Source organism: Candoia aspera, chromosome 7 (assembly GCF_035149785.1).
Source record: "Candoia aspera isolate rCanAsp1 chromosome 7, rCanAsp1.hap2, whole genome shotgun sequence".
Classification (NCBI taxonomy): Eukaryota; Metazoa; Chordata; class Lepidosauria; order Squamata; family Boidae; genus Candoia; species Candoia aspera.
Genome location: NC_086159.1, coordinates 37,441,478 through 37,467,152, shown reverse-complemented (window position 1 = coordinate 37,467,152; position 25,675 = coordinate 37,441,478). Strand labels below are relative to the sequence as shown.

General features: G+C 37.5%; 1 protein-coding gene across 1 annotated transcript; it reads right to left on the bottom strand.

Annotated features, from left to right (window-relative positions):
- Positions 1-15,699: 15,699 nt before the first annotated feature.
- BTG1 (BTG anti-proliferation factor 1) lies at positions 15,700-20,019 on the bottom strand. The gene is made up of 2 exons (XM_063308904.1): positions 19,618-20,019; positions 15,700-17,026 (listed from the first exon to the last, which is right to left on the bottom strand). The coding sequence occupies exons 1-2, from the start codon at positions 19,763-19,765 to the stop codon at positions 16,662-16,664; spliced, it is 513 nt and encodes a 170-aa protein (XP_063164974.1). The 5' UTR covers positions 19,766-20,019; the 3' UTR covers positions 15,700-16,661.
- Positions 20,020-25,675: the final 5,656 nt, after the last annotated feature.

Genomic DNA, 25,675 nt, shown 5'->3' with positions numbered 1-25,675 from the left:
GAAAATTAGGTCAGGGGAAGGGGAACAGGAAGTGAAAGTGGAGGAGATATGCTGTGCATTTTAAATTTCACTTATGTAGGAAGTAGTGCCATGAGTGGATGTATTCACCATCACTTTAATAATCTCTCAATGAATGCTTCAGTGTAGCATTGAAGCAAGAACTGTCAGGCTTCATACCAAGGCTGAGCAATATAGCAAAGGTCTCTAGATATTTAATCTTTAATTTAGCTCTCAGCTAGACCTGACAGAAGACTCCCAGATAAGACTTCATTTCATTACAACCCTTACGGTAAACAAGAATGAAACATCAAGTACAACACTTGCTTGTCCACTACATGCAAAGTCGTCAGAAACATATATCTCTATGCTTCAGATTTTAAACTCTAGGCTATTTCCTCCCATCCTTCCAAATAAATCGCTGGGTCCTTGGGAAGTCATTGAGATATCTTTACATAAAAGCCATCTCTAGCCTGGGAATCACTGGTCCCCGTTTTGCCACCCTCCTCCCTGATAGCCTGTCAGAACCAAGCCTGCCTCTGACACAGAAAGTGAAACTCTTTCTGAGCCAGAGGACGAATTGGAAACTTACTGGGCTGAAACCAGGAAAACGAAACTCCAGGATGAGTTAGCAGTGCGGGAAGAACCCAAGGCACTGATTGGCTAAGATTCGGAGGAGCATTTGAATCCTCCAATCAGCATGCGCCAATGACATGCTGTAAAAGAGTGCGCAGGAGAAAGCAGCCCAATTGGCTACAGAAGGGTCCAAGCACACCAAAGATCGGAATAAAAGGTAGCCGTGCGAAGAGCGAGCTGCCAGAGACAACTGATCCTCCAAGCCTGCAGCTTCGGAAGAAGAGTCCTTACCTGCGTCAGAGACAGCATCTGTTGCCGAAGAGGAATCAGCGCCTTTGCTCCATTCCGAGGGGGGACTGAAATCCACATCTGCTGCCACTGAGGAATCTGCATCAGGCACGCCCAGCAGCCTCTGTCTTGCATCCAGCCTTGAAACTCCACGACCTCCCCAGCAGCATAGTTGTGCCTTGAAACTCCAGCACCACTGTTTGTCCTCAGTCCTGTGCAACCACGCTTCGTAAGCTCAGCCGTTTTGGGGAATTTCACATCCATCTTGTTCAGGATCTGTGTTCCAGTCTAGTCTGGGGCTTTCAGCCGAGTCCAGCCTTGTCCAAGTTCCAAGTCTTGCTCCAAGTTTCCAGTCCAGAAAATCCAGCCTAGACTGGGGCTTCCAGCCGAGTCCAGTCTTGTTCCGAGTTCCCAGCCTTGCTCCAAGTCTCCAGTCCAGATAATCCAGCGTAGTCCAGGCTTCCAACCGAGTTCCAGCTCTAGTCCAGAGTTCCTAGCCAAGTCCAGCCTCGTGTCCAGTTCATAGTCCTGCTTCTAGACTCCAGTATTGTTCCAGTTCAAAAGCTGTTGTTTCCAGTTTCATAGTACCTTGTATTTCAGTGGCTTCCAGCCTTCCCATTTCATCCAGCAGTCCTGTTCCACTGCCTGCAGTGATCCAGTCGGCTCATTGGACCCAGAGTTTTGTACTTCAAGGACTTACTTATTGTAAATAGTTATTTAATAAAGAGTACTTTTGATACTAATCTGTCTGGTTGCATAGTCTGAACAGGACATAGCTTCACAACCAACGTATGAGAATGACTCATTATTCCCAAACATGGTGTCCCCAAATATGTTTACCATATGCCTGGTAATTCTGGAAGCTGTGCTGCCAAACTAAGAGTAAGGGTTGTCTGTCAGTGGAAGGGGTTACCACATGGAGTAGTTCCGTCCCTTTCACTGGAGGTTTACAAACAGAGGCTGGATAGTATATTGGGGATGGTATAAAGAATCCTGCAGTGTGCAAGGGGTTGGACTTGATGACCACTTAGGCCTCTTCCAACTCTATGATTCTATGAAACATCAGATGACATCAGGTTGAGAAAAGCTGACTGAACACATAAGTGGCCTCTGCATCTTTTTCTTTTAAGACTACTAGAATTCCCAATGAAAAGAAAATGTTGTGTGCCAGTTTCTCTATGGATAATACAATCCCTAGATGTAGTTTCAATTCCATCCTTGACTTAAGGGTAGGACTATCCTAGTTACACTGTTTCACTTTGCTTAATATTCTCAGATGCTTGTACAACTATAGCCAACTAGGCAGATTTTTAGAGGGGAATGCATTTAAAGTTCACTGTAACCATGAGCAGCAATGCAAATTTTGCAGCTAGATAATTTTAGATTCTGGCCTCAACAATTTCATGGACATTATTGGCAGGGAGGGTGCAGTTTAGGCAGCAATGTGTATTCCCTGACTTATTTCAAATTGTAGTAAATTAATCATACTTCATTTGGAGGCTTCCTCTTGAGTAAGCCCCTGGACTCTTCCAAAGTCTTGCCCTAATCCATATGAATAGGATATACTGTAGAACTTAAATCCTACAAATATAGCTTCACATATCTTTCCAAGAGGCTTGACCAAATACTTCTCATTTTGTGTAAGGCGTAATAATCTTACCTTAAAGTCTCAGGAGCACAAATATTTTAAAACACTTAGAACACAGGAAAGCACTTTAAAAATAAAGAGATGATTAAACTGTTATTTGCACATGGAGAGTGACATTTATAGAGAGCATTTGCAGAACTATCTATAAAATCTGGAAGTATACAACTTACAGGATCAGCAGCCAGTGACAGGATTAGACTATCTTGCAGCTCAGACTCATGAAGCTGAGTGGCTATAGAACCTATTTTTAACTTCACAGACATCTTCTAGGATAAGTTGCCAAAATATTCTCTAACACTCACTTGATTATATCTATTAAGGTTTCTAGAACATAACACAATCCTTTTGTACAGAACAACAACACTCCCACAAAAAGCAATAAGCTTAAGAATACTGTAATTTAAAAGAGGAGGATTAGCACTTTCATTTGTTTTAATATGGATTTTTTGTAAGATTTTCTTCCTGTGGGTGGGCTGTTAGGGTATGAAACCCATGTATCCACCATTGTATGTTATGCCATATGTTCAATACTCTCTTACTGCAGACACACGGATTTCTTTTAAACATTTACAGTGCAAGTCTATGTGAATTTATTTAAAAATCAGTCAGTATATAAAGTGTTGCAGCTTAAACCAACCCGATATTTCTCAGAAAGAGGATTTCTAAAGCCCATAGGTGAAATAAACAGCCTGAATGTTCTCACATGCTCTCATCATCTCATGGGTTCAAGTAACATGTTTCAGCTTGAGGCAAAAATGGAAGCCAATGACATTTAGGGTGTTTAAGATAATGTGCAAGCTCTATTTTAGTTGATGCTTTATTTCCATCAGGCAGTAAACACATTAAGAAGTTCTCACTTATTCTACCATGTTTTAACTTTCCATAATGATGCTATAGATAACTGAAACTGATTGAGCTGCCTTAGTAAACCCAGGGGCTTTATCTCATCCATAAAAATGCTTTGACTTCCAAAGGTGGCAAATGACAGAATCTAGTATTGTTTGTAGACCTGTTTTCTTCCTTTTTAATAATAATTTTATTAAACATTACAGTTAAAAAAATACAAACTAATACAAACTAAAAAAAGAAAAGAATAAAAAGAAAAAATAGAAAGTGCAGAAAAGAAAAAAAGTAGAAAATAGAAAAGAAAAAAATAAGAATATAGTAAAGAAAAAGAAAAGAAATATATAAAGAAATATATAAAGAAATGACTTTCCCCCTTCATCACAAGTATAAACAATTTTAGTAACTTATCACCTTATCACTTTCTCTTAAAATACAAGAAATGATAGCTTCTTCATATCTCATCTCTTATCAATAAACAAATACAAATCCTTAAAACCTTGTCCTGATCAACAAAAGTCCATTAAGTCTTACTAGAGATAACAACATATCTATTTTAACCTTGATCAAATAAACCAACATTATATTCCTTCCTTTTAACAATCTTGATCTTTAATCCCTTCAAATTGTTTTCAGAACTTGTTTTTTTTTTCATTTTTTCTTTGTCCCTTCTCACAAAATTCTTTGTATTCCATAATTTTTATTGAGGACTATATTAAGCAAGTAAAAATAATACAACAACCTAATACAGAAATACATTAAAAAATAAAAAAAGATTAGAGAGAGACAGAGAGACAGAGAGAGAAAGAGAGACCAAAACAAAACAGCAGAAAAAAGAAGAAAAAAGGTAGAAAAAAATAAACTCCCCCCTTCATCCCCAGCAAGTATATGCAACATTAACAACTTATCACTGTCCTTTAAAATACAAGCAAATATTTCCTCATTCCATAACTCACCCCATTTTCTATAATCCCAGCTCTAAATCTTCAGCTTTCCTTATTATTCAGCAAAAGTCCAGTAAGGATTATCAGAAATAGCAAATATTTCCATTTAAACAAATTCCCCCTAATCCCTCTCTTCAAATAATCAAAGTCCAGTCTCAATTAAAAAAAAAAACAATTAAACATTACCAAAAATAACCATCATCATCCAGTCCCAATCAAAAAAGCCATTAAAAATCACCAGATATAGTAACCCATTATCAAAAAAATGTAATTATTACAAATTAATACATGACACTCAGTTAAACATTACCAAAAAAACTATCATCATCCAATCCCAGTCAAAAAAACACCATTAGACATCACCATAGACAGCAACCCAATTTTATATATTTTTCTTCTTTCTCCCAGTGATCTTTAAATCCCATGAATAAAATTCTAACATCTGCTTTCTCATACTCTCTTTGTCTCTCCTCTCAAAATCCTTGTCATCTTTATCAAAGTCCTTTTGTAATTCCAGTGTAGTAACTCCAGTAGATCCATTATATTCCAATATAAGAAAGTAATCCTCTTTTATTATTTGTATATCTTTTTTAATTTGTAGGTCATCATCCAATTCCATTTGTCAATCCAATATTTCCATCTCTTTTTGTGAGTTGTAATTTTTAAATCCACCTTAAAGCCCATTTCAGTTTTATTCAGTGGGGCTTGTTCCTCTCCAATAACACCTTTTGATTCCATTATAAAGCAAAATAGTTCAAAATCCTCTTGAACCCGAACAGCAAACGTTTGCTTTAAGGTAGCCATCTGGTACCTTCTACTGTCCAACTTTCAAAGTCTTCTTATCAGCTCAAAAGATAAACAAAAGAATTTTTCCCACAAGAGAGGATCCTTTTAATTAACTTCAAAGTCTTTTAATTCAAATTCATCTGAACCCTTAATCCGTTTAAAAACTTTCTGAAATCAGCACTATAATCACCCTTTTGCTGTATATTGCAAATAAATAAACAAATAAATAAATCTTACAAAACTTTAAACATGTAACTTTCTTTCTTTTGAAACAGATTGAAGAGAAACTCACCCAGTGAATACCAGACTTGCGGTTCTGAAGGCTTTTCAATCTTAACAAACAATAAGGAAAAAAAAACCCTCCAAAGTGATTAAAAAGATGAGGTTTGGTCAGACTTTGAGTCCATAAAAGGCCACATTAACAGCTCTGAGCACAATGGAATCCGCAACTCCCAGTTGATCAGAAGAGACCACAAAAACATCCATTTCTGCCATCTACTCACAAAAAAAAAAAACCCAGCTGTCCAGAGTACATATGGGTAATCTTAAGATCTCCCCTTGATCTGGAGAGAATTTCAGCAGTCCAGATCCAGCATCCAGCTGCCTTTTCGGCCATGATGTTTCCCGCGGTCCATGGAATGTCAGTTGACCATTCCTCACTGGAAGTGACTCCCTCAAAAAATTCTTCAAAACTTTAACAAGTCTCTTTTGTAAATCCAATATAAGAAAGTTATCCAGGTCACTTTTTTTGTTTGTTATTTGTATATCCCTTTTAATTATTAAGACATCAGCAGATTTCATTTGTATATCCAGTATATCATCTTTTTCCATATCATTTTTGTAGCCTGTCATTTTAAAATTCACTTTCAGATCAGTCTCAGTCTTGTCTGGTAAAACTTCCATAACATCTTTTAAGCACAGTCTATTTATAATGGCAGACACTCTTAAAATTAACTTCTGAGTCCATTGTTCACAAATATCCTTCAATATGTCCAGTGTTAAAGTGTTTTGCTCCATTTAGTACTAGTAAATCAAATTTAAGTGTTCTTTTCCTTTAATTGTAATCTTTAGTTCCTTCCGGTTCCTTCTAATATCCAACCTTCAAAGTCCCATCCTATCATGTTTTGTTTGTTTGTTTGTTTAAGAATTCAAAACAACAACATTTTCCCACAGGAAAAATTCTTACAATTAATTTCAAAATCTTTTTTCAAATCTATCTGGACCCTTAGTCCATTTGTAACTTTCCAGAATCAACATTCTAATCACCCTTTTGCTGTTTATTTTATTAAAAAATCATTTTAAGTCCTTAAACTTATATTTAAAATTTCTTTTGCTAAGGATTGAAGGAAATTCACCTGTCCAAAAATTGTCAATCCAAAGGTTCTTAAATAACTGAAAAGCAGTTAACAAGCAATTTCTAAAAGTGATTAGAAAAGGAAGTGTGTGAACCCAGTGTCCATAAAGGTGCTGACCATGGTTTGATCAAAGATGGCTTTCCCTCATCTTCCAGAGCTCTAAACCCACCAGAGACCACTGTCTTGCAGTCTCCTTGCAAGGAGCAACTGTCTGGAACACTGGTGAGTGATCTCAAGTCCTCTCCTTGTCCGGAGAGGACTTATAAAGAGCCAGACTACTCATCAGCTTTTCATTCTGCTGCGGATGTCAACTCCACTTTTAGCAGAGCCATCTTCAGTTCACCATTTCTTCCCCAGAAGTGCTAGACCTGTCATCTTCTAATAGTGCTTGCAAGGTAATATATGCAATGCACTTCATAGCCTCTAAAGCTGCTTCTTGATTAATATTTCATTATCGATTTGGTTTCTAATGTTAGGGTATAATAGGATTTTCACATTTCAGAGATAATAGCATTGTGTTTTTGTGAGTGGGTGTATGTATGTGTGTGTCTTTGTAAAGATCTTACGCTGTACGCTCTTTAGATTAGTGATCATAATGCAGCTGTGGGAATCTAGAAGGAATAGTTCTGAGCATGCCATTGTTAGAATTTAAAATTAATTTTGCTTTAAAATTATGGTTAGTCAATTCTCCAATTTGCAGAAAATCACTTTTTCATTTGGATGCAACGAAATGGGGACTGAAAAATATCTTTTCTCCAAAAATCTAGACACTGTCAAGTAATATCATGGCAATCTAAACCAGCTACTGGAATAACTGAGAAAGTAATATTGCCACAAATTAATTCTGGAGGCCAAACAGCCTAGAAGTTTACTAGGATGAGTTTTAGTATTTTTTTTCTAAAACATTAATTCCCTTCTATTACTCATTTTAAGGAAGTGCCATCTATAAACTACAAAAAAGCAATCAAAGAAAGATTTTATGTTCAGATCATTAAAATTACAGGGATAAAATATACCATATACCATACAATATGTTTTCTGTTCTTCCTCTCTTCATGTAACACCTGCATGTTGGTTCAAGCAATATAAAATATTTCTGAAGTACCACAGCAAAAGGGTTAATTTCCAGAACAGTAGTTTTAAGAAGGAGTGATTATCTCAGAATTCACATGAGAAGGGAACAGTGCAGTACATGAACAATCTGAGAAGGAAATCTAACAAACAGTTCTCCTTAGTTCATAAACAAGCTGGAAGCTCAGTTATTGTGTAATTCTAACTGAAACCGGATATGAAGGCTAAGAACCAAGCAAGAAAAAGTCAACCAAGCATTCTTGAGGGAGTCTGGCTCAGACCAGAGCAAACATTCACATTAAAGCTGAAGCTGACCAGCAAGAGGTCAATCAGATCAGATGTATGATAAACCCAAGAAAAAAATTGTCTGGCAGCTCCACACAGAAAGCAGTACTTGCTTTATAAGATGGTAAGCTGTATTCTAGCTCTGTAGTTTGCACAGTAAGACCTAGCTAATAGCAGATATTTCAGTAGTCCTGTTCAGCTCAGATACAGAATATAAGGAGAGAATTCAGCCAATGAGTAAACCAGGAATGAAACACTGCTGGGCAGTTTACTGATACACACTATAACCACAGTCAGAACAAACTTATAAATACACAATATAAACACAAACTTCATGAAGGAAACATCCAAGCAAACCCAGAGTAGAAAGCAACGAACTTTTATATACATATATAAAAGTACAGCTTAAAAGGAATTCAGAATATTATGTTGCTTGCCCATCAATTATTCCAAACCTAGATTTAGTGAGGCGTGTTTTGAAATTGGTGGTTTTAACTTGTTAATGTGCCACTGAAGAGGACTATTAAGGTAAAACACATCTGGCTACACGACAGTGCTTATAAACAAGAGCATGATGGATGACTATGAATGAAAAAATAAGTGAAAGATAGTATACCTTGAGTAACTGCAAAAGATGAAGCACATCTATTCAGAAGTTATTTCCTAAGATTCTAGAGCATCAAGGCTTATATTTAGCTCCCAAGCCACTTTTTGAGGTTGTTTCTCATAATTCTGAAGCACATAAAACACACACAAAAAAGCATGTTCTACCATGAGCATAAAATAATAAAAAATACTCTATCCTTTCAAAACCTGCAAAGAAAAATGAAAATCCTGGCCCTATAATATGTCCATGAATCACCCAATCCTAGTTTGTGGCATTGTCCTGCTAAACGCGGCCTCTGGTCTTCTTTCATATGCTTTGCAACGTTAAGATGCGTGGACTTCAACTCCCAGAATTCCCTAGCCAGCTGGGAATTCAAACTTGGCATCTTAAAATTGCCAAGTTTGAAAAACACTGGTATAGTTGATTATTTTACTTATTTATGCAAAATCTTTCTTTACCCTATCAAGACAGTGTACAAAATTTACAACTTTATTCTTAGGATGCCAATCATAAGATTATAATTATAATTTTAAAATACCGAAAAATGAATGATTTTACTAGTAGTAAAACCAGTGAAGGATTGTGACAAGTGATTGTGGGTTTTCAAATTGTAACTCAGAAAAGGGTATTAAAATGCATTTGGTTTTGCCACCGTTTTGCAGACTAGAATAACCTGTCATAAATCAGAGGAATATAACGTATTATGCAATTTAAGTAGTCTACAAAAATTATGATCCAATTATATAAAATAAAAGCCCCAAAATAAAGCAATCTCAGTAGTAACATGCCTCAAAGGACCTTCAAACCAAGCTAAGACCACAGAGCCAAATGCTGACATTGAAGAACTCTCAAATAGAAACTAAAATACCTGTGAAAGCAAACCCAAAGAAGCTGAGAGATTAGAGGTCAAGCGGATAATTACTCTAAGATTCTTTCATTGGGCAGTGTACAAAATATTCTAAGTTTAGATTACTCCTGAATCACATCTTTTGGAATGTTCATTGCTGTTCACTTGCTGTAAGCAAAACACTCTTTCAAACCTAAAGGAATCTCTGATGCATAGGAACCACAAGCTCATGCATCCCATACTGAAACACCCTTAGAATATAAGGAGTTGGTGTAATATCATAGGTATATTTTCATTCAGGTCGCAACAGGAAAAGGACAATTTTTTTTGTATGTAGGATATCTCCTCACTAACAATAAAAAGAACTTTATCTACTGGAGACACTGAAATGAATTGTTTCATTTGCCACCATTTTTTAAAAAAACAGAGTTTGAAAGTAGTTCTGTAGGCCATAAGAAAAGTTAGAAGAATTTAATTACAGATATATTTTCTTCAGGCCAACTCAAAGGACATCAAAAAAAGTACAAGCTTTTGATATTTCCAGATTCCCTTAGGCTGATTTGGTACCAAAGACATGAAATCTGATTAGTCAGTGGGCCAAGAGAGGAGGGAAACTACAGACATTCAAATTAAGTTCTATCTCATGTAGTGTAATGATTTAGGTTCTACCCCGAATTGACATAGTGACTTTTGAATTGGCCTATAGAAATTGTTAACCTAGGATTAAAGAGATCCAGATTCAAATCTACTGTCAGGCATAGAAGATCATTGGGTGACTTGGGGTCAGTCACTTTCTCTCAGGCTACCTATCTCACTGAGATGTTCTGGAGGAAAATTGGAAGATAAGTGCTCCTGGAGATAAGGCAGGATATAAATTAAATGACTAAAACAAATATGGACTTTGAAAACAGATTTAAGATTGTTTGGATACAACTATCTTTATCCATATTATATCACTTTGACTAGCAATACCACATGCCAATCTGCGTAGCAATATCACATGCCAATTTGACTATCAAAACCCAGTCTGTGTCCAGAAGACAAAGCAGGTAAACCACGTAATTCCTTGTGTCTAAAGCTTTACTACCTAGACTTTCCCTACAAATATTCTACTTATAAATGAAAAAGTAAATTTAATTAGATCATATTTAAGAACTATTTAATTAACATTATTTTTCAGACACTCTTTACACCATCCAAATATCAGATGTAATACGTTTCTCCCATAAATTCCCAAATTTTGTAAATATACAATATATTTTTCTTCTAGCCATTCATCTCTGTAATCTATTGCTGCAAGCTGGAAAACAGTATTCTGAATTGGGCAATTAGTTGTTTTTATTTTTTCTCTATCATATTCTCGATAAAAAATTCAAAACAGAACTTTTGGTAATAGTTTCAAAAGAAGAAATTGAAGTTAGAATCCATCTGTTTAATTATCAAATTCCCTGAATTCTAGAGCCTTGGGCTATTGTCTTAATGTTTGTTTTTAATATTACTTTCATCTGGGTAGAAATTTGTGATGATTTTTCAATATTCTTTGTACACCAGATGTTCCCAGGCTGGAGACTGCCTGATGTGTTCAACTCTTACCCATTTCCCAACCAGGATGGGACATGCAACTTGGAATCCTGGGAGTCGTAGTTCAACACACTGGGAATTCTCCAGGTGGAAGAAATATCTTCATAGCATTCATATTCATTTTTTGTTATAAACTCTTGCATTCATGTAATATTATTGTTGCTTATAGGTTGAAAGCTACTTTAATAACATTGCCTGTCCATTAAAGGCCACATTTTATACATCATAAAGTTGTTTCCACAATACAGATTGAGATAGCTAATCTGCAGATTCAGGTTGGTCAATTATTTACAGCAAACTGTTGATCCTTCAACATGTTTTAACCATATTTCCTCCCCTAAGGCTCTTACGATAAGAATAGATTGGCTATTTGAAATGTGTCTCAAGCAAAGATCAGCTATAAAAAGAAAGAAACTTCTAGACAGAAGGCAGAGCATTATAAAAATATAAAGGCATTCACTAAAATCCTGAGAATATGATTTTCAAAAGAAATCATGGATACAGGCAGTTTTTTTCAGAACTAGACAAATTAAAATAAATGCTTTATGTAGGTAAAAGAAAGCCAATGTATTCTGTTTTAAACAAATGATATTGAAACCAAACTTGTTGAAGAGATTACTCACAATGGTGTTAATAATGATGATTATTATTATATAATTAATATTATAATATTATAATAATAACCTTTAGATACCTCAATTCCCTAGATATTGCCATTAGCAGGATATTTATTGCATATGCAAATATACAGAAATTTACTTGAAACTTCTGGCAGTCATCTGTCCATATAAGCAAAAACAACTCACCACTGAAATACTAGCAGTGAAAATCAAGGCCACTGCAGTTTAACTGAAAGTTGCTAAATAATTCCACTGCTTGCTTCACACTGAAACTTTTAAGAGTGTCACAGTTTATTTATAGATTAAGGTTGCTTTGACACCGCACATTAGGCCAACTTTTTTAGACATTTGTTGAACAAGCAATAATGGCTTGGTTCACACATCCCATTAATCCAAAAGCAAACAAACATTGTATGGTTTAGCCCAATGTGGACACACACCACTAATAAACATGATAAAACTAATGTGAGCAAGATGCTGCAGTCCATGTCATTATAATTATTTACTGCAAGTCTTAAATGTTTTCAAGGTGGCAGGTCTGATTTCCAAACAGGAGATATCAGCTGCAACAGGCAGTTTATGCTTTAAGGTCTCCTTTCCCAATCCAGGGCCTTACAATGGGCTGGACTACAACTCCTATCATATCCAGGAAGCAAGCTCACCCTGGTTATGAGTAGGGAACTGTAGCCTGATATATCTGGAGGGAGGCTGGCTGGAGAAGGTGCTTTAAGAAATAGTGAGAAAGGCCCTCCAGTTAGAAATGAGATTTTAAAATTCTACCACCTTGGCACTTTTTTCTCTCTAATGCCTAAGCTGTAGGTAGAGTTCCAAGGAGGAAAAAAAAAAGACTAGCCTCAACTCTGCGTGGACAAAGCAGTACTGACATTTATTTTCTCTATTCTGCCAGAGCAATTTATTGATTCTGAAGTCAATTTAAAAATCAGAGGGTTAAGGGAAAATAATAACAAAAAACACCTTTGTTAAATTATGGGTCTTGATATACTGGTGTTTGGTGTTTGATTAGTCAGATGACATGAAACATTCAAACAATGGGCATGTTTTACTACTGTGGTATTTCCATATTTTTGTAAGCCACCTTAGGCTGTTTGGGAGATGGGTGGCGAGATAAATTTAAATAATAAATAAAATAATAAATAAATAAGAGACTCCACACATTTTTTTCCTTCTAATTAGTTATAAAAAAAGGTGGTATCACAGTAAAAATACTAACATTTTGAATAGAAGTACTGTTCAAAAATACAGATCTGTAGTCTGGATTACAACTCCTTGCCACAAATTGACTGGGGTTGATGGCAGTGAAGTCCAAAACATCTGGGGGAAACAAAGTTTCCTACCATTGCTGTAAGACAATGCCTGATGTGTCACATATGTACTTAATTTCAGCAAAGAATCTTTTTACACCTTAGAAGACTGTTCATATGAACATTCAACCTCTTAGCCATTTAAAATACATTAAGATTTCTTTCACTGAATAACCATCCTCCATATTACAGAAGATGTTGGCCTACTTATGACTTGAGGCTATGATAATCTAGTAGCTGAAGTTGAGCGGAACTGATTTCACTTCTTAGCCTGCCTTAGCTGTGAATTCATAAGAGTGGCCTTTGGCAAAAAAAATTTTCTCAGCATTTCTCTCAGGTCTTTTGCTGTCAATATAAGATGGCAATTTTGCGAGTTGTAACACTTGAATTCACACACTTTGCCAATGTTCAGTCCAAAGTTAACAATGGTGACATTTCTCACCCTACCTGCCACATCTTCTGGGTATTAACAATCTGGTACTACATGGTTCTTCGCTACATAATTCTATCTAATTCTCAAAGTGATCAAACATTTAAAAAATGCCTCAATCCTATTGGTTTTAAGATGTCAGAACTGCTATGATCAAGCTTGGTTTCTAGCAGAAGGGAAGTTTACTCCAGTTCAGTCTCCCTTATCAGCGTCCTGCAGCAAATGTAGAAGCTACTTGGCAGAAACAGACAACCTGACAACACAAGTATTGTATTTTGTTTAAAAATGTCTAGAAGTGACATCATGAAGACAAGAGTTATAGGTTCCGCTGCTTGTATAGAAAGAAAACAAATAGGAATGTATTTGATCAAACAAAGCTACATCTGCAGATCTTTCAAGTGAAAAAAAAGGCTACATTTCAGAGTCACAGGAAACCACTCAATATATCCTCAACTATTGCTTTTTTCTCTAAAGGGACTGCGTGTTCTGCTGATGTATGACTGGAGCAGTACAATCACTCTGAAACAAGCTTTTAGGTTAAAACTAGCACTGGCTTGTTCTAAGGTAGAAACCTAGTTTTTACCTGCTTAGCAACTAAAGTCAACAGATGGAAAGAAAATACTTTTGATTTAGTTGAGGTAGTATGTTAGACAAACTGTGAGGTTCTTTTGATAATTTAAGTATGCGTTCACCAAGGAGGAAGGGATCAAAGGGTTGGTTGTATAACGTCCTATGTTTGGGATATAATATATTCTATATTTAAAAGAAACCAGTTCATCCTAAGAGTAGTCTATAGTTAATACAGTGATACTTCAAGAAAACATCTTTATAAGCACTGCAAGCAGTTTGGCTTGTTTTTAAAATCAGTGTTTACAGCTTTATATATAACATTATGCTACTGTTAATCGATTAAATTGTGTGTTTTCTCAAACATAGCTTTATGTGAGATCATGGATACAAAACCTCTTGAATTGTGTCAAAAATCTTAACATATTACAATAGGAAGCACTTTCACATTGGCTTTCTGATGTACTTTGTGGACATTTTGAATCCATTTATGTAGTGCTTAGGTGAACAATACTCATTGGCCTAGCTTCTATAACACTACTATCTTCAATTTAAACCACCCACGTTGGGAAGTTAATTAAAATGTTCTTTCCCCAAACTTGGAAATTGCTGTCATTTGACACATACAATCAAGGCCTAATTTCTAGCCCTCTAACCTGTAGAATACAGTTGAAGTTCATTTCACAAAGGCAAGCCCAAGAAAATATATTGTTCATTGGAGATAAGTTATGCACGTTGGTGCCCCCTCATGCATTTCCACCAACCTGAGGGTGGAGAAAGGAATGAAAGCTGCCAGCAAATCAGTTTCTCTCTCTACATACAGCAGCCTTCCTCAACCTGGCACTTTCCTAATATGGTAGGAATGGGTTTGCTATAATTATAAAGGCCATGTAGAACAAGTATTCTGGACATTGCAGTCATAGCATAGCTGGAAGTAACAGGCTGAGAAATACAGAACCTACGATGTATTTTTAATAGACATTTAAACATTAATAGGAATATTAACTTTAGGTATTTCTGCAAGATATAAAGCTGTAGTTTCATCAAGAGATTGTCCAGCATCTTAAACTTGAATGGGCAAGACATGCAATGTCTATCTCCAATAACTTGTAACACTTCAGTCCAGAGTCAGATCACACACAGGACCAATTGTGGTATGTAGGAATTTCATATGTTGGGAAACCTTTGATCGAGGGTAGCAGTGAAGAATGGAAACCATTTATAAACTGCAGTTATAACTTCAAGCTTTCAAGCCATTCCTATCCAGATTTACTAAACAGAAGCTCAATTAACTTCCAAGTAAATGGGCCTAGGATCAACTATTTATATTGGGAAGGAAAAGCATACATACCTTTTGCTGAATCTCATCTTACTGATCTCTAAGGGAATCTTGTGTTTGAAGAAGGAAAGGAAATCAAACCTTGCTGTTGAGTAGTTAACCTGATCCTAAGGGCTGTGCAACATTGGTTCTAGTAAAGGCCAATTGAGCAAGGCATCCGGTCAAGTCAGAAATGAGAAGTTTTTTTGTTTTTTTAATTATTTCTGTTTTTTAATGGTGGATTAGGTAAACCACCTTAAGTTTGCTATATCCTTGTTCATCAGGAAACCATGTAAACATTAATCCTCTGGATTTGGTCACAATTCTTGTTCGTTGGAAGTCACTTCAGCACGATTTCCACATATTCAGGAATTAATGGCCCTTTGCATTATCTCCACATTATGATCAATTTTTAACAGTACTAAAAATTTAAGTGAGACATTCAGTGTGTGTTCTAGGCTCCTCAAACATTCATACCCCAATGATCTCCTTCATCCATTCATAATGATCACATTTTTCCCTGCATCTTTGCTCCATGCTTATCCTTTGTAATACATTAACCGGGATTAAAAATAGTTTTAACTAATCCTATGCAAGCACGACAAGAGATTAAATTAAAATGCCAAGATAGGAAATGATTTATTATAGAGAGAAGAAAAGTTTCTCATCCAAAATATAGAAATCTGTACAACTTTGCCACAATCAATATACATGAACTGTACAAATTTACACCAGTTCATAATTTACCCAAAAAAAGATGACTAACAAAGTTCACAAAATAGATGGTGGTTTGTGGAAAAAACTTTTACCAATTAAGTACAAGGAAATTACAAACCAGACCTCCACTTTCTAAAAATAAGAGGTTTACTCAGTCTTAGAAAACTACAAGCTAGCAAATGTACAGATAGCTGGCTGGTAAATACACCACAGTTCAGACAGTGTCTTTAAATGGTCTCTCTTTAGCCTGTTGGCACAGCATAGCCTACTCACTTACTACCTTGAAGGCCAATACAAAACAGAGACTGGACCATTTTCCCCAGTTCATGCCCACGACGTGTGACTTATGTACAGTTTATACATATTGTTAAGTGCTAGGTAAAAGTCTGGTTGAATAAAATTTCCAGTATTACCATGTTTTTAACAAGTCCTGTTACTGAGCTGCCAAAAATTGTAACTTTAAAAAAAATGTATAGTGCAAGTTCCCTCTGCAGCATTTACTGCAGAGAACAATTTTATAGCTATAGATTTAGACTAAAAGGATTTGTGTATGCATGTTTTTTTTAAAAAAGAAAAATTAAGCAAAACATCTGGGAGAAAACTGCAGCCTACCTGGGACAACTTTAGGCATTAGGAAATAAAGTAATCATCTATACTCACAGGCTATTAAATCACTGAAAGGTACTGTCGAAACTATGGCACTGCCATTATCAAATCAAGTTTACCATTCTATGTTGTGCCAGGTCTTCACAGCTGTGACATGGTTTAAATTCCGTAATCCATCCCCAGAGCAGCCCACCCAAAGTAAGAACCAAATTTATCCATCCATTCTATGATGATCCATCCACAGGCTATTATCTTAACCTGATACAGTCATCATATTGTAGCTCTTTGAGGGGCTAGTTCTGCCCAAGAGGAGTTCTTCCTTACAGCTTATTCGACTGTCTACCATTTGCATGCTGGTGCTACTTTGGCTTGCTCCTGCTGGGGTGGCTTCGTACAGCACACAGATTGAGCCATCTTCTCCAATACGATAGGATACTTCGTATGGGTCAACCCAGAGAGTAAGTTCGCTTGGCAGAAGCCGGAACAGTTCCTGACTGCTAAGTCCAATCCGCTGCGCTGCTTGCCCAATCAGGGGATCCATCTTATGGTTGATACGGATACAGCGGTAGCCTGATCCTTTGCATGGCTTTTCAGGGAACCAGTGGTGTTTATAGTGCTCTACAAAATGGAAAAGAGTAATAAAGATCACACTTAGTGCTTTACACAAGTTTGGAAATAGGCACCATTCTCTTCAGGTGCTTCAGTAATAGATTAGGTCTGTTTAGAACTAGGGTTGATAACCTTTCTAAGAAGCAATTACTTGGACTACTGCTCCCATAACCCTGACAGCTGGCTTGGCTGACAGTGGTTTATAGGAAATGTAATCTGGTGCATAAAACAACAGAACTGGGAGTGGGGAAAAAACAGAACAGGGTATACTACTCGCTGGCCTAAAAAGTAATGCTTAGTTTAGCAGAAATATACTGCAAGCTATTGTATTATTTTAGTTTTCTTAGAGAAAAGTATCTGTTAATTCATTAGTCAGTGCCTTGATACCGAATACTGAGAAATAAGAATTTGTATTTAGGACCAAATTTTAAAAATAGATTTTTTCCTATAACTATTTAGCATATTACAATTTCAGGCATAAATTCATGTTTGTATATAGAAATGTCTATTTCACAATGGAAGATCATGCTTCCAAATCTTTCAGAACTTCATATGGAAGTTAGACATCTATTTCCACATGTGTTTAATACCACTGATCTTAATGGCGCCTTCTCACAGTACTATATACACAGCTTCACAAACAATTACAAAAATGCACATATGAGATTTTATTATGATCAGCCCCAATCAGCTTGAACTGCTAAACAAAGTGCTATTCAAAATACCATATGACTGATGTATTATGTAAAACAATTTGGATTTTTCCCCTCTTGGAAGATAAAGTTTTGCATAGCTTTACAACTGGTTTACTTTGTTTGTGCACCTAGCTGAGATCAGATGGATTAAGATATTGGAAACAGACTTTACAGTGTTAATGCTTTGCTCAGACTGCACATACAAACCATCCCCACGCATTTACTTGTACATAGATTAGCAGACCCTAGGAGGGCATTTTAGAAGACTCTTCTTCTAGTACAGTCAAAAGTCAGACTGAAATCTTCCAGTGCTAATAAAAACATTTCCAAAACTTAGAATATTTCCAAACCAGCCTTTGAAAGAATTACATTCGGTAACATTTTCAGAACATAAATAGCAGATATGCTTTGAGAGGCTGCCTCTTCCCTATTTTTAATGCTTAAAAACAGAATACTTCATTTATTTTACATTAGTTGTATTGCTGCCCAATTCACTAGGCTTTTTGCAGGTCACAACACTTTTTAAGATTCAGAACAAAAAAGACCATTTCAGTAATACAGTATGTCATGGTTACTATGTAGTTTGCACTTAAATTATTATATTAGTAATCTTACTGGGTATATGCAAAGGCACTCCACACACACTGAATTACTGTGAGTTCTTCAGTCACTTTAGCAAGAGAACAAGTTGTCTGGCTTATGGTAAAGCTTCCTATGGGAGGTAGTACTGTACTAATCCAGCCCCCACAATGTAGAAGGGAGACTGAGATACTGCTACCGCTCAAAAAAGTAAGTGTAATCTTTATTTACAAACAATGGATTAATACTCCATATTTATCAAGAAATAATTCCCACTGCCCTCCCATAAGGTATGAAAAATATATGTTACTGTACCACAGATCGGTGCATATAATCTATCTTTCTCTTAAACTAATGGGAAAGGAGGGCTGAGGAAAGACATAACCCCCTCCCCTTTAGTCAGAATCTAAAGAATGCCTGCTCTGCAGCACTCCAATCTCAAGCAGTTGAAAATGGTAAACAGATCTCTTCCAAGGAATGTATGAGACATGAGAAACAGACAGCTTAGTCACTTGAATCTGGGCTGAATGAGATGCAAAAGAGGCCACATATTTTAAATGAATTTAAAAAGCCACCCAACATTACTTTTCTCCCCATTTAGCAAAACGCTTAGATCACTGAAGTAGAATAAGATATTTATACCAACCCAAACACAAAATCGTTGGGGGAGGTAGAAGATCTTATATACAGAACTTAAAAGTGTGATTGGTCTGTTGGTCTGTTATGCTAATGCAGGCTACGTGATCTCTGTGGATAAACACCAAGAAAGGAAAGAGGAACTGAGGGCATTTAAAGGGACTTTCCAACCGAACAGCTGTACATATGAATAAAAATCCCCTGTTGCACACAGGCAGCAGTGTCTGAGCAAAAACTGGATCAAAAGGAAGCATTACAGTAAACCACGGCATTATCTTTAGACCAAAGTGGGCTAGATAGATAGCTGCTTCCCAGGCTTGTACAAAACACAAAGATCTCATTAGCTTCCTGAAGCTGTTTGCAGGCTGTTATTTTCATGAACCCTCGAATCATGCGACCAGCTTACACATCACATCTCCCATTCTTCCCAACACTGCAGCCTTCCTCAACCAGCTGCCCACTGCCAATGCTGGCTATCATGGGACTTGTAGCCCAATAGCTATGGAGGGCAGTTGGTTGGGGTAGGCTGCAATATTACAACGTTAACAACAAAACCTGGGGGATCGTGGAGGTGGAGCACTAGAAAAGCAGCAGCTGTTCGGTTCTTGCCTCCCCCCACCGGATACTAGCCGGAGGAAGACGAAAATCCGAAAACCTCCCCCTCCCTGGTTCGGTGGCCTCCCCCCTTACCTGCCAGCAGCTCCTGCAGGCTCTGACTGAACGTTTGAAGCTGCCGCTCGTTCATCAGCCCGTTGGTGCGCAGGAACTTGGAGATGAAGTTCACAGCCGCGGCGATCTCACGTATCATGTTGGCCCGGGTGTAAAGGGCGGGATGCATGGAGGCGGAGGGGGCGAGGGGCAGCCAGCTCCGGTGGTTGACCAAGGGAGTTCGGGGCGCACTCAGGACCGCCCAAGAGAAACCGAGCGGCGGGGACGAGAGAGAGGGAAACAAGTCTGAGGGCGGAAGAAAGCGATCTTGTCAGAGGACTCAATTTAGGAGGGCCCCCCACTCCTGCTCAGCAGCCACCCTCTGACGTAGTCTGGCTGCGGTGCCGAGAACTACCAAATCCAGCGCTTCAATCTTCCCCTACCAAACACGAAGGAAGTACTTCTGCGTGCGCCACCTTTTATAACCACGGCCACGATGGCAATGGCGATTGAAAGGGGCCGAGATCCCGTCCTAACCAATCCGGCGATCGCACCATTGTGACGTGCTGTTGGAACGGAGGGGCACGGGGAGAAGTGATGTCATCTGATTGTAAACAAATAGAACTGAAAGAGGGAGAGGAAGTGAGAGAGCGAGGTTGGTTGGTTGGTTGGTTGAGCGGGGCTGGAAAATAGCAGCAGCAGCAGCTTGAGAATGGAACGTCTAGTACTGTATAAAGACGTTCAGGGCTGCAGTAGCAGCTCGCGCTTGTTGGCTGGCGCTCGTGGACGTTCGAATGATTTATGTCTAGTTTAATACGATGCACAACAAGGTTGGGAAAGACAGGAGAATCACGTTTATTTTACTCGAAGGGTAAAAAAGCAAACGGGTCTTGCTGATCCTGCAGTCGTCTCATCTTTTTTTTTTTTTCCTTCACATCTCGCTGCTGAATTTTATGGCCTACAGCCCTTGTCTTCTGGAATCAGTTTAAAATCCATCTGTATCTCTGCAAAAACACATCTAGTGCATTTCGCTGTCATAACCGAGCGGTGAAGCCCGGTTCTAATGCACGGATCTGTTAGATGTGATTTTCTAAAGGGACGCGATGTCTGATTGCACAGTGGGAGGGTCGGTGCACTTTTGTGTTAACACAGAGGGGAAAACATGGGCGCTAGTAGCTGCTTGTATCAAGAAATTTTCTCTTAGCCGGCACCTAAAACCAATTCATGGCTGTTACACCACAAAAATAACAAAATGGAAGATATTTAGAGATACACACTGATTGAAATGCAATATTTTTTTTCATTAAATATATCTTCTTTGCTGATTTTCACCTATTTAACCCTTCACAATACCTCAGAGATCGTTGAACAGCCATAGCAACAGCTTTCTCGTGTTCTGCTCTCACTGCATACTGTATTTTCCATGTATTGTACAACGTTTAGTACCACTAAACACAACCAAAAGTGGAGAAAATGTGCCTCCAAAAGAAAGCAATTTATTGCCATCTGACTGTCTCAAGCCATTTTGTGTGTGGTACTCCTACAGAAAATTTTCTGTGAGACACATCCTGCAATCCTTGAAATTTGCAGTTTCACATACCTGAGTATTAAAAAGAGTGCATAACATTAAGATTGCTTGTACTTGTTTTTTAAAATGCGAATATCAATATCCCTTGGAATAAGAGATTTAATAAGTTTGTTAGACTATTCCATAAATAGTATTTTAAAAGGATAACTATAATAATAGATATTTGTTGACACTGATGGGTGTTACTTTTCTTGTGTTATGTTGACTCATTTTCGACTTGTTTGCAGTTTCCACTGTGTTTTGTTTAGATTGGCTACTCTTGGTTTGACTGTTGGGATGTGTGTCTCTGCTAGCAAGGACCAAAGACTGAAGGTTTTCGTTTCATTAGACCCCTCTGTATAAACCCAAGGATCCTGGTTTGCAAAGAAAACAGCTGCACACATTGCTTTAACAAAGCATTCAATAGTGTACTTTCACTTTCCATTTTATTCCACATTTTACAACATCCTTTTGCAGTCATGAAGGTTAGAGAGGCCATTTAAGAATAGCATTCCCCTGCAGATCATATTGACCTGACCGTGATGGCTTTTCACAAGGCCCTGAAGGCATGGTTTTGCCAATGGGCATGGGGACCTGGGAGTGTGGTAGAGCCAGTGCAGTGGCTTTACTGATTGTTTTGATGAAAGGCATTACCTCAGCTGTGAGTTTAATGTATGTTATGATGGTTTTTATATGCTTTTATATTGTTTTTTCCATGTTTTTAAATTACCATATTGTTCTTTTGTTGTTGTATTCGTTCGTAAGCTGCCCAGAGTCCTACATGAGCGGCTATATAAATTTGAACAATAAATAATAAATAAACATCTAGCATTTTGTGATTTTTCTCTACTGGCTTTGTCCAGTTTTATCTTCTTATGTGCACAGTTGGTTCTCCCATTAAGAAAGTGAGGTAGCTACTTCAGGCAGCAGATTTTTGATGCCATGAACAGGCAGAAAACAGTTAATTATTGGTATAGTCTTGTTGAATTGTTACTGACAGGGAAGAGGATAGTTGCCTTTACAGTTTCTGCCTCTAGTTCAATTACATTCAGTTTTAGCTGGGTGAGATGGTGGTATTGCACCAATTTATACTCTCCCTCAAGCAACAAAGTGTTCTAGATTGGCCTGGTTCATGTGGATTGACTTCACTGAAGCTTCATTGCAAGGTTGTAGACCAGATGCCTATTGTCATTTTTAGATACTAAATGTTGATATATTATTTATTTTATTAAGTATTTATTCATATGAGCCACTTACTTTTTAAAAAATGATAACTAAAAGGATAACTAAATAAATCAACCCTCCATTTTCATGTTATGGCACAAAAAGATACCAGAAGTATCGGTGTTTGATTGTTGCATTGGCTGGAATCCATGTATTACTTCTTCCAGTCTATTAACTGCTACTGTAGAGGGGCTACATAATATTGAACTCTTTACAGTGGTTTAGCTCAGGCCAAAATATTAACATTTAGAAAATAACAAAGTGATTCCTGAAGATCCAAATCTCCAACTCTTGGTTTACATCTGTAAATGTCTACAGTATATGTCTAGATCAGGAGGTTTCAAACTTCTTCAGGTACAGAATTTGTTAGGTTTTTAAAAATAATTCCTGGAACCCATGATCCAGAAGCAAATGTCTAGTGGTTGAAAATGGGCTTGGGTGCTGCAGAACACACTTTAAAAAAAGCCTAGCCTACAGTATATCACTACACCTTAACATTTTTCTCCCACATATATAAATAGGCAGACCACATTAATATATGGGGTACAAAAATCTGGACAACCACTAAATGGCAGCGAAGATTTGCAGTTTTCTGTATTTCTTTGCTGTTGTCTAGTGCTATGTGGGTTTGTGCGATCTAGATAAGGGATTAAGATCAAGATAAAGGCCACACCATTTCTCAACCATTTCTCCAAGAGTGAACTTCCTCCACTCCTGATCCTGTTCATATTACAGAGAAGTCACCCACAGAGACACTTCGGCTTCATATGGATGTGCTATAGATTAGTATCCTTGGGAAGAGTTTAGAAACTAGTATATGTTGTTTTTTTTAAGATGAGCCAGGGGAGACTCCAGGTGCTTCCAGGTAAAGGTTTTATTGTACAATCATTATTCACATGGTCCAGTCATTATCTTCCATTTGTAATCCTCCAATCTCTTCTTACCATGTCCTGTCTTTCTTTAGGGAAGATTAGAATTATATATTTATTAGTAATGCTAGGGCACTTCATCTAGAAGTACCTGCATTTTTAATAGATGAAACTTTATTATTTTTTTTCTTGGTCTTTTACTATTACTACCTTAATTCAAAAAACATTTCATGTCATGAAAGAAATTCTTAAATAAGCAAGAGGACAAAATGTAAGATTATCTAAAAGATTACTTTTAATAGGCAGAAATCAATGCATTTGCATTGAGTTGGGGATAATTTGATGATCTGCAACAAGACGAAACTCAATTAACAGAATTATAAGTCATGTATTTGTTTTTTCAACTCTGAACTTTTTATTTAATATTTACTTTTGAAAAGTAGTTAAATCGTTCATAAACGGCAATGTACTGTGGCTTCATAAAATATACAATATTATGTTGTATCTGATGGTTGATTGTAGTGCACAAAAGATTTGTCCACAATACTTGTTTTTGCTGTACTGAATGAACACAGCACTGATAAATAATCTAGGTATAAGCAACATATGGTCTGGGGACACCAACACAATATGCCATTGGATACTCTGGTTACTATTCCAGAACTATGGAAACAATGAGCGCAGTATTGTCGCCAAGTGATGAGTTGACACTCCTACCTACGGTAAGAATTTCAGCCTAGTTCATCTCAAACCACTTCAGTATCTGTTTATTGTCCAATCTTCCTTTGCCTCACTGTTTATGCCAGTCCCACTTTCATAGCCATTCATCAGAGCCAAAAATCTGGAGGAGTCTGGTAGCAGCTTTTCTGACTAAAAAAAGCTTATGCCTTTTAACAAAATTTATAGTTGGAAAAAGTGCTGCCTGACTCCTGGTTTAGTTGTTGTTGATTTAATTTTATTTTTTGCTACCTTAGACTAACACAGCTCTCCTCCTGCAGTGTCAGGTAGAGGCAAGTGATGTACTTCCTCCCTTATGAAGCAAACATGTTGCCCCTCTCCTATAAAACATGCCCTATCTGCTGGGGAATCATTCCTTTCTATCAGTCTTTCCATATTCTGACTAGGGAATATGAGAAGCTATTCGTTTCTATCTTCTGCTTTCCAGTCCTTAACTTAACCAATTGTAAGCTTTCCCATCTTCTTCAAACAATGACCAGTTTGCTCAACTTGCCTCTTAAGGACTCAGATTTACATGAATAATGCATGTGAACACAACAGAAGAGTGAAACGGCTAAACAAATTAAGAGAAATACCCCCTTAATCGAAGATGCAGTCATCAGGAGGAAAATTACTTATGATATAAAATAAACAGAACTGAGGTAGCAGAGAACTATAATCTTTGCTATAATCCTTGCTATAATCTCCTGTAGTATTGTTGAAATGGGCTGGGCCTCAGTGCTCCTTGGCTTTTATATTTGTCAAAAGTGTCATGCATTTTAGGCTATGGGTGCAGGTTGCTTTGTGCACGTGTGTGTGTATGCGCACGTGTGTGCGCCTTTGAGTCAGTTTTTCACTCTTTGGCAAGGATTTTTCAGAAGTGGTTTGCCATTGCCTGCTTCCCAGGGCTGAGAGAGAGTGACTAGCACAAGGTCACCCAGCTGGCTTTGTGCCTAGGGTGGGACTAGAACTCTTGGTCTCCCTAAAGTACTCTTTTCTAGCCTGGTGCCTTAACCACTATCCCAAACTGGCTCCCTTTGGTGCAGTAGTGCAGTATATGAAAATAGCCCTCATATAGCAAAATACGCAATAGGTGGATTGTTCTGAGGGCAGACAATGCTACCAGCACTAAAATCTGAATCTCACCACCCCTGCTCCACCCTACATCATGGAACCCTAAAGTACTCTTTTCCTCAAATTGTTTCTGAGACAGGCCTGTCCTGTCTCAGTTAGGCAAAGGAAATTAGGTTTGCTCTGTTATTAGCTTCTTTTGCTACATGAATATGGAAAGGTGCTTGTGAGATGGGTGTGTATGTGTGTCAAGATAATTTAATCTTCTGTGGGTACCCTTGATTTTGTGCAATGGAGGATGTGGTCTTTCCTCAGGCAGCAACACAACTCAGGCTAGAGATCTCCATCATTCGTCTTCCTTTCAGCATGGTGCAAAAGCAGAATTCTTCAGCATGTTTCCTTGATGTCCTTTAAAATGTGCCCAGCATGCTTTAAATCACAAAAAAATTCATTTTTCAGATAAATTGCCTGGAAAATAGCAATAGCTGAGAAGGTGGCTGCCTAGAACATGCCCGCAGAATTTAAAGCTCAGCCTCTTAGCTAATTAGAAAACGGTTTTCTACACAAGGCTTTAACTCTAACCATGAACTTTACCTCTAAAAGTTATGCACAATGATCCTCTTTCAGACTCTGCCTGCACAGTGAAATACAG